Source organism: Acanthaster planci, linkage group LG19, assembly GCF_054643075.1.
Source record: "Acanthaster planci isolate LZ-2023a linkage group LG19, COTS_SCS, whole genome shotgun sequence".
Taxonomy (NCBI): Eukaryota; Metazoa; Echinodermata; class Asteroidea; order Valvatida; family Acanthasteridae; genus Acanthaster; species Acanthaster planci.
In genome coordinates, this window is record NC_141795.1 from 4257016 (window position 1) to 4272106 (window position 15091).

Consider the following 15091-nt stretch of genomic DNA (forward strand, 5'->3'; position numbering starts at 1 on the left):
ACAAGCACAGCGCCCTCTATTTCATCCTCTTCTTTTTAGCTTCCACATGACTCATCACATGACTTGGCCGACATCACGTGCTTATGGACGGCAGCGCCTTGTGTTGTTGCCCAAAATGCATCTTCGTCTCATCACACTCCTGTCTTTCCTAGCCTATGCGTCAAGAGGTGTTCTGGCAACATGTGGATATGAAGTAGGCCATTCAAACGATCCTTTTTAATGAGAAAATATTATGAGGCACCACCAGGCTGAAGTGACGTTGCGTTGTTATCTTGTCGTGTGTGCAGCTAGGGTCAGAGGGTGTGGGTTCATTACTGCCGTAGAAAGGAAATGGCATACCGCATAGTACTATGCGACGAAAAGGTCATGGTGTCACATAAGGCGCAAGTTGACCGTTCATCACAATAGTGACTGGGCCAATGCGATATGTCCATTGGCCCATGCACTGCATGATGTACTTAGTCTGATTATTGATAGTTGGTTGGAAAAAAATTAAGTGCTTTGAACATGTTGAAGTTCAAGAAGGGTTGTTAGACCTAGTATTTAATAATTTATTCAACTGGTCTAGCTGCATGTATGTAGGCCTACCTCACCTGCTTCAGAAAATTGGGTGTGAGGAAGGTAATTTGCATATGTACATGCATCACTAATTTTTGTGAAATCGTGTCTACAAATTCTGTCCCCCTCCCTTCAACCCAAAGTAGTGAACAGCTGAAGATGATATTAAATCGTAGAGCAAGGAAACACAATTAAATAGGCCTATATCCTTTTGTGTGTCCCTTTTGAAATTTCTCTAGGCATGTCCATCCACAGTTCCAGGGATGCTGAATGTTCATCTCGTGCCCCATACTCACGATGATGTTGGATGGCTCAAGACAGTTGACCAGTACTACTATGGCGGTATGCCAGGATTGTTTTGGAAAGTTTTACATAACCCAGACTATTTTCCCAAATGCTGATGTCGTTTTCGTCACAGGCTTTGAAGTCATTTACCAGTATTTACAGTTTAAACCAACAAGGGCAGATCCAGAACAAAATTTCCGTGGTAGGGGGAGAAGACAAGACATATCATGTTTTCATGTAACCTGTGATGGCATTTCTGAGGGTTGAGGCTACATTTTGCAGTTTTTTACATGCTTTTTGAAGGAAGGGAAATGAAATAGACAACAAAAACTTGCTTCTCCTTATAAAAAACAACAAACTTGGGGGATCTTGAGGCCATCGTTCTTGTCCTTCTCCACCGTGGATCTGCCCTTGCAACCAAATGAACCTACCATATCTTAAAAACTTGTTTGTCTTCTAAGGTTATTTTCTTGTTGCAGGAAATAGGGCTATACTTTCTCATCTCCTGAGGTGTTCTTGAGAAGAGTTCAGATTTGGACCTCAAATTCGCTGTATCATCATCACCTTGGCTTGTGGAAATTTCAGAGAACTTTGGTGGCTAATTAGTGGGCATAGTTAATTTCGTTGCAATTGCAACTTCAAGGAATCGGGCCAAAGATATGCAGTTCACTGTTATTAGAGGCAGAGTATGAAAAAAATCAGTTTTGGTGAATTGATAGCAAAGTTTTGTTCCTTTTAGCCAAGAACAAAATCCAGAATGCTGCTGTGCAGTACATCCTTGATACAGTCACAAGAGAGTTGGCCAACGACCCTGTCAAACGTTTCAGCTATGTGGAGACGGCATTTTTTGAACGATGGTGGAATGAGCAGACGGACAAGACCAAAGCATTGGTTAAACAGCTTGTTAATGAAGGTGAACATATGTCCATGCCTGTCATCTGTGCTTTTTGAACTGTTTGATGACAGTATTGTTGACTGTGACCTGCCTGCCAAATAGTACCTCTCTGTTATTTCTAGTTAAATGTAGATGTATATTAAACAAAGATAAAACATTGTTTCTGTCATGAAACAACAACCCTTGGGGGCAGTTTTTTTCCTTTTCTTTTTAATAAGATAATGTCGGTTGTCTGTCTTCTTTGATTGTTTATTATCTATTCACAATCTGTTAATTTTTTTTTATCTGTTAAACAGATCTTGAAGTCACACTTTTCATCGTCATTTTTGGGGGGCTAAAGCTTTAGCAATTTATTTTCTGATATGCAGGTCTAGATGTAGTGATTTTCTTCTTCAGAACCAATTATTATATGCATAGTTGTCCTGCCAAGCTCAATCTAAAAAAATGACTGATTTAGGATTGGTCGGGAGGTTGTTGAAAATGTATTTAGAATGTTTTTTTTTTCATTAAATCAGGTCGCTTGGAGTTTGTCAATGGTGGTTGGTGCATGAATGATGAAGCGACTACCCACTACAACGCTATCATCGACCAAATGACCATCGGCTTGAAGTTCCTCAAGGACAACTTTGGGGACTGTGGCAAGCCATTAACAGCCTGGCAGATAGACCCCTTTGGCCATTCCAGGGAATATGCATCCCTGGCTGCACAGGTAATGTAAAAATGTGCATAGACAGCTCTCTCAAAATGAGGAAAAAGTGGGAACTGGGAAATCACTTCACTGTTAAAAGTTCCCTGAGATATGATTGCACTGAGGGCAATGTTTAGCACTGTCCTGTTACTTATTAAGTAAATACATGTAGTACAAATTGTTTTCCTTTGCACATTATGTTGATTGAGCTTGATTATGGAGGAAGCTTGTAGTCAAGCCAGTCTTGTGTTGTGCAAATGAGCTTGGTAATTGTCAAGATGTCCAATTGATATTAAAATGAAATTCTTTACAGATAAATTTTGTGTCAGTTCACATATTTCCAGCAAGGCATTTTGGCAGCTGTAGAGCTGAGGGAAATGACAAAACTCTAGTTCAGTGGTGTCTTTGCAACTTGCCAACCAGACTTTAGCCAAGTGTGCTCGCAGCGTGCATCTTCAGTCAGTAGAAGGCTCACGAATAACGCTGCAGGTGATGGTATGAGATTTTCTGCATCTGTTCTCTTTCCTCTGCTTAAACACTTCAGATGGGATTCGACAGCCTTTACTTTGCTCGCCTGGACTACTTGGATAAGAGAGAGCGAGCCTCCACGCAGACCATGGAACGTGTGTGGCACACCTCTCCCAGCCTGGGCAGGGCATCTGACCTGTTCTTCGGAGCCTTGTTCTTCCACTACGGACCGCCCCCAGGGTTTTGCTTCGATGTCTTCTGCAGTGACCCTCCAATTATGGTGAATGTTTTATTCAGGCCACTGTACATGTACCTCACATGATACCATGCCAAGCATATGCATGTTGCCCTGCCCTCTAAATGCAGGGTTATTCTTGGCTTCAAAGTGTAAATGCCAACGTTAAATTGTGATGCCAGAGCAGATACTCATTTTGCAAGTCTGAAAATAAAAAAAATTTATTACTTTCAAAGTTAACGAACTAAGGCCAACTTACAAAAATAAATGTGTGTATGACATGCTACAGGTGGTAGCATGTCATACACACATTTATTTTTGTAAGTTGGCCTTCGTTCGTTAGCTTTGTGAAAAGTATTCAGATGGATTCTGCAAACCTTTTTATTTAACCCTTCCTTTATTTGTGTTGCATGTAGGATGACCCGGATTTAGTTGACTACAATGTTGATGACAGAGTGTCTAAGTTTGTCTTACTTGCTAAAGTACAGGTAAGTGGTGGAGGAAAGTTGGCAATAATATTGGTTTTGAGCTAATGAACAGAGGAAGTTCATCTTGAGTTTGTACTTGGAGCCAACTTTGTGCATTGTGGGCAGCCATTACAGACACATTCATAATGTAGTCCTGTTTTACTACTTTGTATGGGATGTAAAAATGTGATCTGTGGTTTGCTTATGCCCAACACTAGAAGCTGAGTCCAAGTCCAAACTTAATATCTTGAAACCTGGGATACCAGACTAAACTTGATCATTGACAGTATCGTACATGCCTATTGATCTGGACTCATTGAGTCTTGGTATATGTCTATTTCATCACACTGTTATGTGAGTACTTTGCAGTTCACTCATGGCATCTGATATATGAGGTAATAGACAAGTTCAGGTTTTTTCCAACTTTGGACTCGTACACGTACTTCATCAGAATGTTCTTTGGACTTCTACATTTGATCAGGACCCGCTGCACATGGAACCAAAAGTTTTACAGTGGCATATTGCAAGTCAAAGGTACCAGTCAGATTTTGAAAATGCTGCTATAACCAGTTCCATTTCTTCTTTCTCGAACTTTTCCCAGAATTCTGTCTATGGTACCAATCACATCATGTTCACCATGGGCTCTGACTTCCAGTACAGTGACGCTCACACTTGGTACAAAAACTTGGACAAACTCATAAAATATGTCAACTTAAAGGTGAGCCTACCATATTCCTTGTGATAAAAACCAATTTGCTATTCCAACTCTGCATGTTTACATCTAGTTTTATTTGGGCCTATGTAGGTGGTGAAGTTCACACAAAATCATCGATTAAGACATAGAAAGAAGGATCTATAGGCATACATTGTAAGATTTAAAAGATCTTTTAACATCCCAATAAATATCTTGCCTCAATACTTTCCTCCGATGCAAATAGTTTCATGGGTTTGTTTTGTATTTCTTGACAGCAAAATGAAACCAATGTACATGCATTCTACTCCACTCCGTCATGCTACACGCATAGCTTGAACCAAGTCACCAAGACGTGGTCTACCAAGTCAGACGATTTCTTCCCCTATGCGGACCAACCCCATGCCTTCTGGACGGGTTACTTCACGAGTCGTCCCGCTCTCAAGGGATACGTGAGAGATACAAATAACTTCCTACAGGTACATAAATACCTGCCATGTTTCTCTCGTGGTATGCATCTGACAGAATTACTTATTATTTCATTATGTCTATAGAATACGGAAGTGGATATGTCACGCACATAGTTATGTGTTTAAAAGGAATTATCGTGAGAACCAGCGTGTGAACCAACATGCACACATGTACTCACTTTGAGACCCTATTTTGACACAAGCTGAAGTTTAAATGTTCAGCCAAGCCTTTTTATTTTGTGATGATTTGGGAATACATCTGCATTAAATTGTAGGATGAGGTAGATGGCTTACAACTTTTCCATACTACTTTGGTGATTTCATTTTTTAAAAATGAGCATTATTTCTTAGAATTCATATCAAGGAATTCTCAGTGATTTAAGCCTTATATACTAGGTTAATTTTAATACAGTAACATTTATTTATAAAAGGATTTTGGGCATTAAATTGAGTACTTCTACGGTTATTCCTATTTTGTGGGTGGGCCTTTTTACTCCCAGAGAAAATCTGTCATGCATGCTTCATTATTTGATGAGAAATAGAGCGTAATGAAATTTATCTTGGACTTCCTTGCACCTTGCATTGTCTCAGGTTTGTAAGCAGTTGGAAGTGTGGGGCTCAATGCTACCTGGCCTTAAACTGAAGACCAGCTCCAGCACTCTGAGTAAGAAATATTTGAACTCCTTTTTTATTTTTTCTCCACATTGACAAGAGACGGCTTGAGACGGTTTTGCACAGGTCTAGTCTTCTAGATCAAGCATGTTGTTTACAAAGTGGGGTCTTCTCAAATAACAGTTGAAAGTCAAAAGCTATTTAGTTCAAGAATGGTTAAAAGTTTCAGTGGCATTGTCAGAATTTACACATCATTTTCATTTTCCTGTAGTGATTCCACGCAGTGGCTTCAGGAAGTAATAGAGCAGAGAATACTTCAAAATCAATTTTAAAGTTTATAAGTATATTGTTGATACAATTTTTCTGATTCTTTTTCAGGAAAGTCAATGGGCGTGGCTCAACATCATGATGCTGTATCGTAAGTCCAAGAATAATGTTATCCTGAAGTAAATCTGTGACAAAATAATATGTAATTTGTTTGTCAAAGTGAAATTCTACATCATACATTCATCATGATCATTCTAGATCATACATTTTACAAGCTTGGTTGGCTGTTTGTTAATTGTAACCAAAGGAGGTCAAGATACAGTAGTTCTCTTCTGTTTTGCCTGAGACTTTAAAGAGTAGAGTGGTCCTTCGTAGAATTAATTAATCCAAAATCTGAGCTATTGGAGAGTGTTATTGTATTTTTGAGTGGGAAAGACTTTCGTGTTTTAGAGATGCTTGTGTTTTACTCTGTTTGTAGGGGGACAGAGAAGCAACACGTGGCCGATGACTATGCTGAGAGGTTGTACAAGGGGCGTGCTCAGTGCCAGGTTGGTTGATATGCAGACAGAGTTTCCTGTTCATTTTTGGAATGCTGAAATTGGACTGTAGCATTTTTACAGTGGGAACTAGAAGTGTGTTGGGTTTCCAACTCACAACTTGTGACTTGATGAGACTGATGGCTTGCAGCTTGGGCATTGGCCACCGTGGAAAGGGAAACGTTTTCCTTGAATTTATTTGGTGCAGTGAAACAAATACTTGGACATCTTTGCTGAGGTTTATTTAGAGATATGAAAAGGTCATGAAAGTGTCAGATTTGCTAATTTGACACATTTGGTTTTTAGCCCTGCTAAACCACATGTGTTTTGATTTGAACCATTTTGAAGGTTATGTGTCAGTTACTAATATACAAACCTTTTCAACTTCAGGAGCTCGTCGGTGATGTACTGGGAAACCTAATGCAAAAGAATGCTACTGTCAAGCCACCTCAAGCGGTGTTCTGTGACTATCTCAACATCAGCGTGTGCCCTGTCACCGTAGACAATCAACAGGTGGGCTATTGGCTTCCTGTGTGATCGTAAGAGCGCCCTGTTTTACCCGGCAACAACATCCTGTGATATGGACACTCTTTCAAGTATCTCAGAAAATTTAAGAAGAAACTTAATTTTCCTGAGAACCCACTGATCACAGACCCTCACAAGGAATAACATGTCACCACACTGGTCAGAGGTACCAGGTCACTAAACTTTGTGTAAATTCTGCTCTGTTGTCGAAGCCCTTGCTATAATTAAACACTTTTCTTCTTTTTTCTTTAGTTTACAATAACGGCTTATAACCCAATTGCACGCCAAGTCATGACAGTGGTCAGAATACCAGTGAAAGGGAACTACAGTATCACCGGTCCTAACGGGAAGACGGTGACCACCCAGGTTTGTGTCATGGTTATTAATTATTCATAAATACCTCAGGCAGTCTCCCTATTCAACAATGTGCAACTTGACCGTGTATTAACATTTAATGATGTCCGGTGAGAAGTGATAATGGACAGTTTAATCGATTCTGAGTGGTCAAGAGTCTTTGTGCACATGGCTCGCCACGCACATACCAAGTCCATCAGGAGATTGTTTTGGACAACAAAGCAAATTGTTGGAAATCCATCATACATGTATGTTGATTTCTTTTGACTCACTGACTAAAAAAGGTATTTATGAACGAGAATAAATATGTGCTTGGCCAGTCTTAATGCTGTCATGTTCATTCTCCTGAACCAGCCTTAAATGCATGTATAAGACTGGCCAAGCACATGGTATCCTCTGAATAACACACTTGTCTTAAAGATGTATACTTGTTTGCCAATTTAGATTATTCGTCACATTACTGCGGAAATTTGTCAAATGTCATCGGCTGTGATATGTGTTGGGGTATTAGTTTCTTATCAGTGTTGTGGTCGAGACCATCACAAGACCAGACACAAGACCATCACAAGACCAGACACAAGACCAGACACTTGGCCAGTCACAAGTAACAGTGTAAACAATGACAAAGGAATGCTTTTGTTGCAGTTCATTTAAATAGCTTGTGACTTGAATTCAGACTGGAGGTCTGGTGTTGGTCTTGTGTGGCCTTGTGAAGGTCTTAAGTAGTCTCGACTACAACACCGTTTCTTATTGGCTTTCTAGCAAAAATAATTTATATTGTATTTTACAGGCTATCTTTAGAACCATGTGGACCAGAATTCAAAGTATGATGTTTGTAATACCTGTTAAACTTCCCAAGAAATATTGTCACGTCAGTGCAACAAGGTTGGATCTCGTGCACAAAACAAATAAGAGTTACAACCTTGTTGCACCGACACGACGATATGTGACTGTGGTGGATTTACTTGGCATTTCTTGTTAAGCCTGCTAATTTGTGTTCAGTTTGAAACTGAAGGTAATTCTTTTTTTGGGGGGGTGCCTTCTTAAGTTGCAAGATGTGAGCGAGGGTACGAAGCAAGCAAGGCGGAATCGTGGCAACGCACCCAAGGAGCTTCTCTTCCCGATCACATTACCTCCTCTTGGGTTTAGTACCTACATTGCCAATAGCCTGCCTGGTGGTAAGATGACACCCCTACATTCTTACTAATACTACTGCTGTTGGCTGTGCACCTGTCATCAATTATATTCCTCTCTTGCAAAGAATTGCTACAGTTTTTGTGTACATTAACCCAAACCCCCTGGTATACCATCTGGGGTGCAGTACTCAGTACTACAAAATACTAAGCAGTAGTTTGAGCCTGAAGGAGCTAGCACTACAGATTACTACTTCTAGCTGGGGCACTTCCATTGTTACTCGTACAGAGAACAATAAAGTCATGTGTTCATGGTGCCACAGAACTGTATGGTACATTTTACTACTAAGTAGTATTTTGTAGCTTTCAATGAGGTTAGGGTTAAGTAAAAACCGTCAGACACAACTATTTCTATGCAGTTTGTATTTCTCTTATTAGCTATCACATCATCTTTAGTTTTTACACATCTGTTTTGGTATTTGAGCTTTTTTCAAAAGTACAGTTGCTTTGTTAGAGACTTTGATTGAGACCTTGAGTTGGCATAATAAAGGGTGAATATTACAATCATATTTCTTTCATGACAAGCTGGTTCCCCGCCGTCCAATGTCCAGTATAAAGCATTCACACCTAAAGCTGATGAGACTGTTGAAAACCAGGTAACCATTTTCAAGTTTCATGTAAACAAATTATCCAGTACTCTTTCAATGTGTAAATGCCAAGAATAGAGAGGACTGCTTACTATCTCCAATCTCTTTGAAATTATTACGAGGAATCATCCATATGGTCTTCCTGATGACAACTTTATTAGCTTACATGTCAAAGAATATTTCTGCTTTCAGGGTTAAGATTGAAACGCTGTGCACTTTAATGGTCGCCCTGGCTGTAAAAATTAAATTTACATCGCTTCTTCCTGCAACAGTTCCTGAGTCTGACGTTTGACGGCTCGACTGGCCTCCTGAAATCCATGACAGACAAGAAGTCTGGAAGATCCATGTCTGTCAGGCAATCTTTCTACTGGTATACCAGCAGTGTAGGCACCGAGCAAGATTCCCAGAAATCTGGTGCCTACATCTTCAGGCCTGCCAAGCAGACGCCCCAGGACTTATTCAATGGCACCTCTGTTGGCTTGAAAGTTGTGAAGGTAGTGCATGTTTTTGCTTCAGTCTTGAATGACTTCGGCAGTCTACCCTGTTTTTATTGATTTTGTTACGCTGCCTTCCCATTTTTTTGGGCTCGTGCGTCATTCAGTAAGAGCTACGTTTATGATTTTTTGAACTCGGACAGGGGCCAGTTGCTGTTGAGGTACGACAGCAGTTCCAGCCATGGCTGAGTCAGGTTATCAGACTGTACAATGCCAAGGAGTTCGCTGAGTTTGAGTGGACGGTTGGCCCTATCCCAATCAGGTTAGTACTTGGCTATGTCTGACTTGTATGGCTGTGGCTAACAAATGTGGGAACTTGTCATGATGATGTTGACTTCCTTACTGATGGGACAAATATTGTTCAGAAATCATGCTGAGCACCATGCTGTTCTTCCCCTCCTGTCCTCATGCAAAATTTTCCGAATTAAAAGTTTCAGAAGAGCTTTCAATTATGCCCGTCTTGGCTACAAACCATTCAGGCATCACCAGCGTCATTAGCACTACCTCCAAATTGTCATACTTTTTGCTCGGCTCAGAATATCTTGCAATCTGAGTCTTTCCATTTTTGAGGTATACTCATTTTGTCATGGACTTGTTCGGTTTAGATAAGCATTTCCTTTCTTTGTTGGCAGAGATCATCTAGGCAAGGAAATCATCACCAGGTTCGACACTGACTTGAAGACCAATAGAACTTTCTACACTGATGCCAATGGCAGGCAAATCCTTGAGAGAATGTAAGTCATTATTTGTTACAAATGAAGTACCTGTTTTTTACGTTTTGGACTTTCATGATAACCCACATCTTTTTTTGTTTGGCAGGAGATGTCCTTTATTAGCCCCAGTAAGTGGCCCGAGCCAAAACCTGTGCCATGACTCAGTGGCACATTCTGTGGACTTCATACAATTTCAAAGTGGTCGAAGAGAGACAAATTGATTAAATAAAAATAAAACCGTCATCTTTTGTTAACATTGTATGGATTGCCATCCTGTCTGTTAACTAGTCAATGGTCGGGAGTATTCATTTTGGCATTTCAGTGGTGGGGAGTATTCATTTTGACATTTCAGTGGTCGGGAGTGTTCATTTTGATGGTAGCGACATGACAGCAATGCTTGCTTTTTTCCTAGTCCTTTGTACGTGAACCAGCAATGTGCACTTAGTACCAAAGGAGCCCCTGTTGCTGAGAAAATAGCACCCTCTCTTGGTCCAACTTGAGGCTCATACTTATAGATGGTATTTTTTTTTCTTAATAGCCGTGACCATCGGGCTGATTGGCAGTATAGCAACACGGAGCCGGTATCTGGTAACTACTACCCTATCAACAGCAGGGCATTTATCAAGGTACCTAAGTAACCTAACTCATAGCTTCTGTTGTTGAAGGTTTATTCCGTTTATTTTTGCAAGAGTGTGAAAATTCTTGTTCTGTCAGTTGAAGGGAAATGATGGAGCTGCAATATTCAGCATTTTCAGCTGAGCTTGGTAGTGCAGCTGAACTGCTCTTCACTCGGTCTGAAGTTCGAGTCCCACTCTGCCACATTTCTTTTGATCATTAGTTTTCAGTGGTGTTTTGTGGTGTTGGTCACAAATACAGGATCCTAAGATGCAACTGACGGTGATGACTGACAGGTCTCAGGGTGGAAGCAGTGTCCAAGATGGGTCATTGGAAATCATGGTAAGTTGGCAATGAAAAAAGTTCTCTGGCTGACGTTGCCTATAAAATTAGACTGTTTCAAATTGTTAACCATTTATTTCTTACCAATATGGTTAAGGTTTTCCCTTCACCAGGTCTTTGGGTGGAGCCTTGCAGGGCTCACTTTTTGATTTGCAAGCTTTGCTACACTATGTGAACATTTGATTAGTTAACCATCAAAAATGAAACTTTCACTCACCAAGTTTGTGATCACGTTCGTGATTATGAACAATATAACAGAAGTTTATATACATAATACACGGCATATATGGGCTATTATTTCTTGAATATTTACAAGGTATGTACAGCGTCAGAGTGTGAACTTTAACTCAGCTTTAAACCCCAGTTCTTCATCAAACTGTAGATCCACCGACGCACTCTAGCTGACGACAATCGTGGAGTGGGCGAGCCACTCAACGAGACCGGTCAGTTTGGAGACGGACTTATCATCCGTGGCAAGCACTGCGTCCTCCTCACGTCTGTCAACAAAGCAGCTGTGGCTCACAGGATTCTCGGAGAACAGCTGTATATGGCACCCTCACTGTCATTCACCAAAGGGGTACAAGACTGGGCCACCAAGTTCAACACTATGGTAGGGTGCATCTACTATCTCTCAAGATCACATTGACAATGGCTTAAAGTAAGATAATGTAATCAAGGCATTTACAATAGTAAATTAACTGTCATCGATTGAATAGATAACCAGAACACTGCAGGCCATTTGCATCTGATGCTCTAAATTTGTCTTTTTTCAGACCAAGTGACCTGCAGTTGCCGAGACACAGTAAAACAATAAGGGACAATAACTGTTCGTGCTCAAAGCAAAATTGAAGAAACGATGAGGATAGTTTTATTGTTCCTTGTCCAGCAATCAATATTTGTATATCACCCTGTAGATAGTCGATAGGCCTGAAGTGTGCCTTCTTAATCCTTATTTGTATATCACCCTGTAGATAGTCGATAGGCCTGAAGTGTGCCTTCTGAAGCCTTTCCCATTATTGATTACCAGGAATCTATGGTGTCACGGGCTCTTCCCTCTAACATCCATCTACTCACCTTGGAACGTTGGACGGACAGCTCTATCTTGATCCGAGCAGAAAACCAATTTGCTGTGGCTGAAGATCCAGTGCTGTCCCAAAAAGTGAAATTTGAACTGAAGGTAGGTAGCTTTGTTTCACATTTTTACCTGATTCAAACAATAGATTATATTGATGTTAAATATCTGTGGCTGTCAGTATCGTGTGACGACATAATGCCCGCACCAATTCACTTTAGGATATCACAGAGTCGTGCTTGTGTCCGTCCCTGCAGGGTTTGTTTGAGCCATTCGGCATCACCAGTCTGAAAGAGATGACACTGGCAGCAAATGAGGCTCTGGCTGACGAGAAACGCCTACAGTGGAATATAACGGACAGTCCATACCCAACACCCCCACGTAAATTTTTAATCAGCACGTACCGACAGAACTCATACAGTTGGTTGTTGAGCAACTTTGTATTAAAGAGAGATCATGGATGCAGTCAGGGTTTGAAATTAAAAATAACACTTTTGTGAGTGGTGCATTAGGAACTGTTGGGTAAACACATTCAGAAGTGTATGATTCATCAAAAACAAAATCACTGCTTCTAATTTGATTTTTCAGTCAGCAATGGGCCATGCAGCATTGCTTATTGTAGGCTGACAAAATACCTTTAAAACTGCATTTCCTCAAGTCTGTTGCCAATGACTAACCGACAGCTCATGGAGTGACTTCTTTTTATCTTTTCAGCCATCAAGCCTGTACCAGTGCCCCCTTCGACACTGAGTGTGTCCCTCGATCCCATGGAGATACGGACCTTCATTGCTACCGTAAAAAGGACCAATGAATAATAGTTTTAGCCCGAGTAGTTTTTCAAGGTCCTGCAAGTATTGACTGCTACAAGTGGTAGAGTAAACTAATCTCCTTGCATTGATACAGAATAATCAACTTTCCTTACTTCTGCCTTGACTTTAGGAGACTAATGTAGTTTTACTATGCCACAAACAAGCAATATTTGTTTTATAACATTTCACAGGTAGGGATGTTTTACTTATTACAGAAATCTAATTCAAAAATGCACATCTTGAAATTTATAGTAGCTTAAAATCCGTTTGATCTTTAACAAAACTACCTCCAGCAAGATTGCATCATATAGTTATATAGCGTAGCGTAGTGTAAGTGTTCAAAATGGACATGTGCTCATGTTTAAGCATGTTGTTAGGTGTTGCAACAACATCTATCCCACAGCTGATGCCATTTTCCCTCTGAGACTCATGTACAACACCATATAGAAGCTTACATGCAATTAGAGCAAACAGATAGGGAGTTGCCTAGGGTCCAAGGTGGCTGTATGTTTTTCTAAGGTTGTGCTAGGTTATCCTGTAATTATGGACGAGCTGATGATGATCTTCCAGCATTTAGCCCATATTTAATTCCAACACTTCGATCAAAGTTTCAATAAAAGTGAAATCATCCCTAAAACCAGGGTTTACAGAAAAAGTTGAAATATTTGTAAAAGAACTGTGACTGAAATTATTTTCTAAGGAGTTTGCATATGCAAAATTGGGATTATTTGTATTTTTAATTCTATGAAAAGAAGTCAGTTGCTATGTTAAAACTGGAAAGTATCAAAGGGGTGACATTTATTAGCAGTTGTGGTGATGATAGCAGGTTTTGCAGTTTTGATAAAAAGTTAATTTTCAACTGGTATAATGGTAAATAGTTAACCTGAGCAAAATATTTAAAATATTTTACTCTGTTCTTAAATATCTTCCTGTATGGCCAATTTGTGGTCGAAATAATCTATTATACATGTAGTTTAGATGTCTGATACTTATATCTGGATGTGACTGTCAAAATCTGTTGTTAAATGTGACAGAGGTTTACTGAATTTATTTTGTTACATATATGTACATGTACGTGGGTAATTCTTAATGAAGTTTCAATTTAAGTGCATTTGCCGAACCTGAACCAATTTGTAGCTGATTCAAGGGAATGATACTATTAATAAAGATATGCAGTGTTATCTTGGACAAATAACAGTACCGGTATGTGTAATTAAAACCATGGTAGAAGGAACACTCTGGATGTTACTGCATGAAAAAAATAATTTCTTTGCTTCTATTCCTTGAATTTTTTTATTAAAAGTGATAAGGTCTCCGAAATTCTCTACTAGAACACTTTATCTATGGTCTCTCCCTCTGTCTGTCCTCGGAAATTGCGGTCAGGAATGTCATTGTTCAGGACTAGAGTTAAGATTGATTCAACTTGTCATAATTCCACTCGATGAGTAAAATGATTGCGGTTGCACCATGTATCAGTCTCTTTCTTGAGTATGTGTGTTTCTGAGAAGAACCGGGAAATAACTTGGTTCTTCTAAGAACCACACATACCAAGAAAGAGATTGATAGATGGTGCAACCGCAATCATTTTACTCATCTAGTTTCTTTCAAGTTCACCATGAAAACCTTCAAGTCTTATAATTCCACTCGTCAAGAAATTGTGGGATTGTGTATAAGTATGGGCCAGATCATCTCTATAGATTCAGGGGCTCCCATCTGGGGGTAAAGCAGACAAAAATGCTATTGGAAAATTGTCAGAAGAGCCTGAAAAAGTTGAGGGATGTCAACTGAAAATGGCTGTTGAGAAGATGTGGGAACGTTCACTTGGGGGTGAGTTTGTTTTAGCCAGATAATAAAAAATCAACTTTGATTAACTTACTAAAATTTGAAAATCAAATGAAATCTGAAGGACCAAACAACACACTTTGTTTTCTTTTTCTTCTTTTGAGGCCTCAGGGACTTTGGTTGCCTGCAATTGGGCTCCAAACTGTGTTGATTTTACACTGTTTTTAATGGAGCACTCAGGCAGGCCTGGAGCCTGGCGCCCCTACCCGGCGTGTTGTCGAGCAGCGGCGCGGCCACCGGAGACGTAATTAATGTAGCTCCGCCCACTAACGATTCCCACACCCGCACCGTGCTACCGTACTACTATACTGTACGATACATAGTCTTGGCCCAAGACGTCTGTGATCGATAGCGCACACCTAGATTTTACTTA

The 15091-nt window shown here is 40.1% G+C and overlaps 1 protein-coding gene across 2 annotated transcripts in view; it reads left to right on the top strand.

The window, feature by feature from the left end:
• The window catches only part of LOC110975939 (lysosomal alpha-mannosidase-like), a 73138-nt gene extending 58929 nt beyond the window's left edge, over window positions 1–14209 (top strand). For both annotated transcript variants that reach the window (XM_087129993.1, XM_022228859.2), the window contains exons 2-25: window positions 40–193; window positions 798–900; window positions 1583–1756; window positions 2254–2447; window positions 2971–3174; window positions 3546–3617; window positions 4198–4314; window positions 4566–4766; window positions 5349–5421; window positions 5748–5787; window positions 6115–6184; window positions 6563–6685; window positions 6950–7063; window positions 8100–8229; window positions 8770–8840; window positions 9104–9325; window positions 9469–9587; window positions 9958–10059; window positions 10577–10664; window positions 10915–10995; window positions 11378–11605; window positions 12023–12172; window positions 12325–12448; window positions 12782–14209. In XM_087129993.1, coding sequence (XP_086986119.1) covers window positions 47–193; window positions 798–900; window positions 1583–1756; window positions 2254–2447; window positions 2971–3174; window positions 3546–3617; window positions 4198–4314; window positions 4566–4766; window positions 5349–5421; window positions 5748–5787; window positions 6115–6184; window positions 6563–6685; window positions 6950–7063; window positions 8100–8229; window positions 8770–8840; window positions 9104–9325; window positions 9469–9587; window positions 9958–10059; window positions 10577–10664; window positions 10915–10995; window positions 11378–11605; window positions 12023–12172; window positions 12325–12448; window positions 12782–12882 — 3048 coding nt within the window. In that variant the 5' untranslated portion in view covers window positions 40–46 and the 3' untranslated portion in view covers window positions 12883–14209. The remainder of the gene's footprint in view (window positions 1–39; window positions 194–797; window positions 901–1582; window positions 1757–2253; window positions 2448–2970; window positions 3175–3545; window positions 3618–4197; window positions 4315–4565; window positions 4767–5348; window positions 5422–5747; window positions 5788–6114; window positions 6185–6562; window positions 6686–6949; window positions 7064–8099; window positions 8230–8769; window positions 8841–9103; window positions 9326–9468; window positions 9588–9957; window positions 10060–10576; window positions 10665–10914; window positions 10996–11377; window positions 11606–12022; window positions 12173–12324; window positions 12449–12781) is intronic.
• Window positions 14210–15091: the final 882 nt, after the last annotated feature.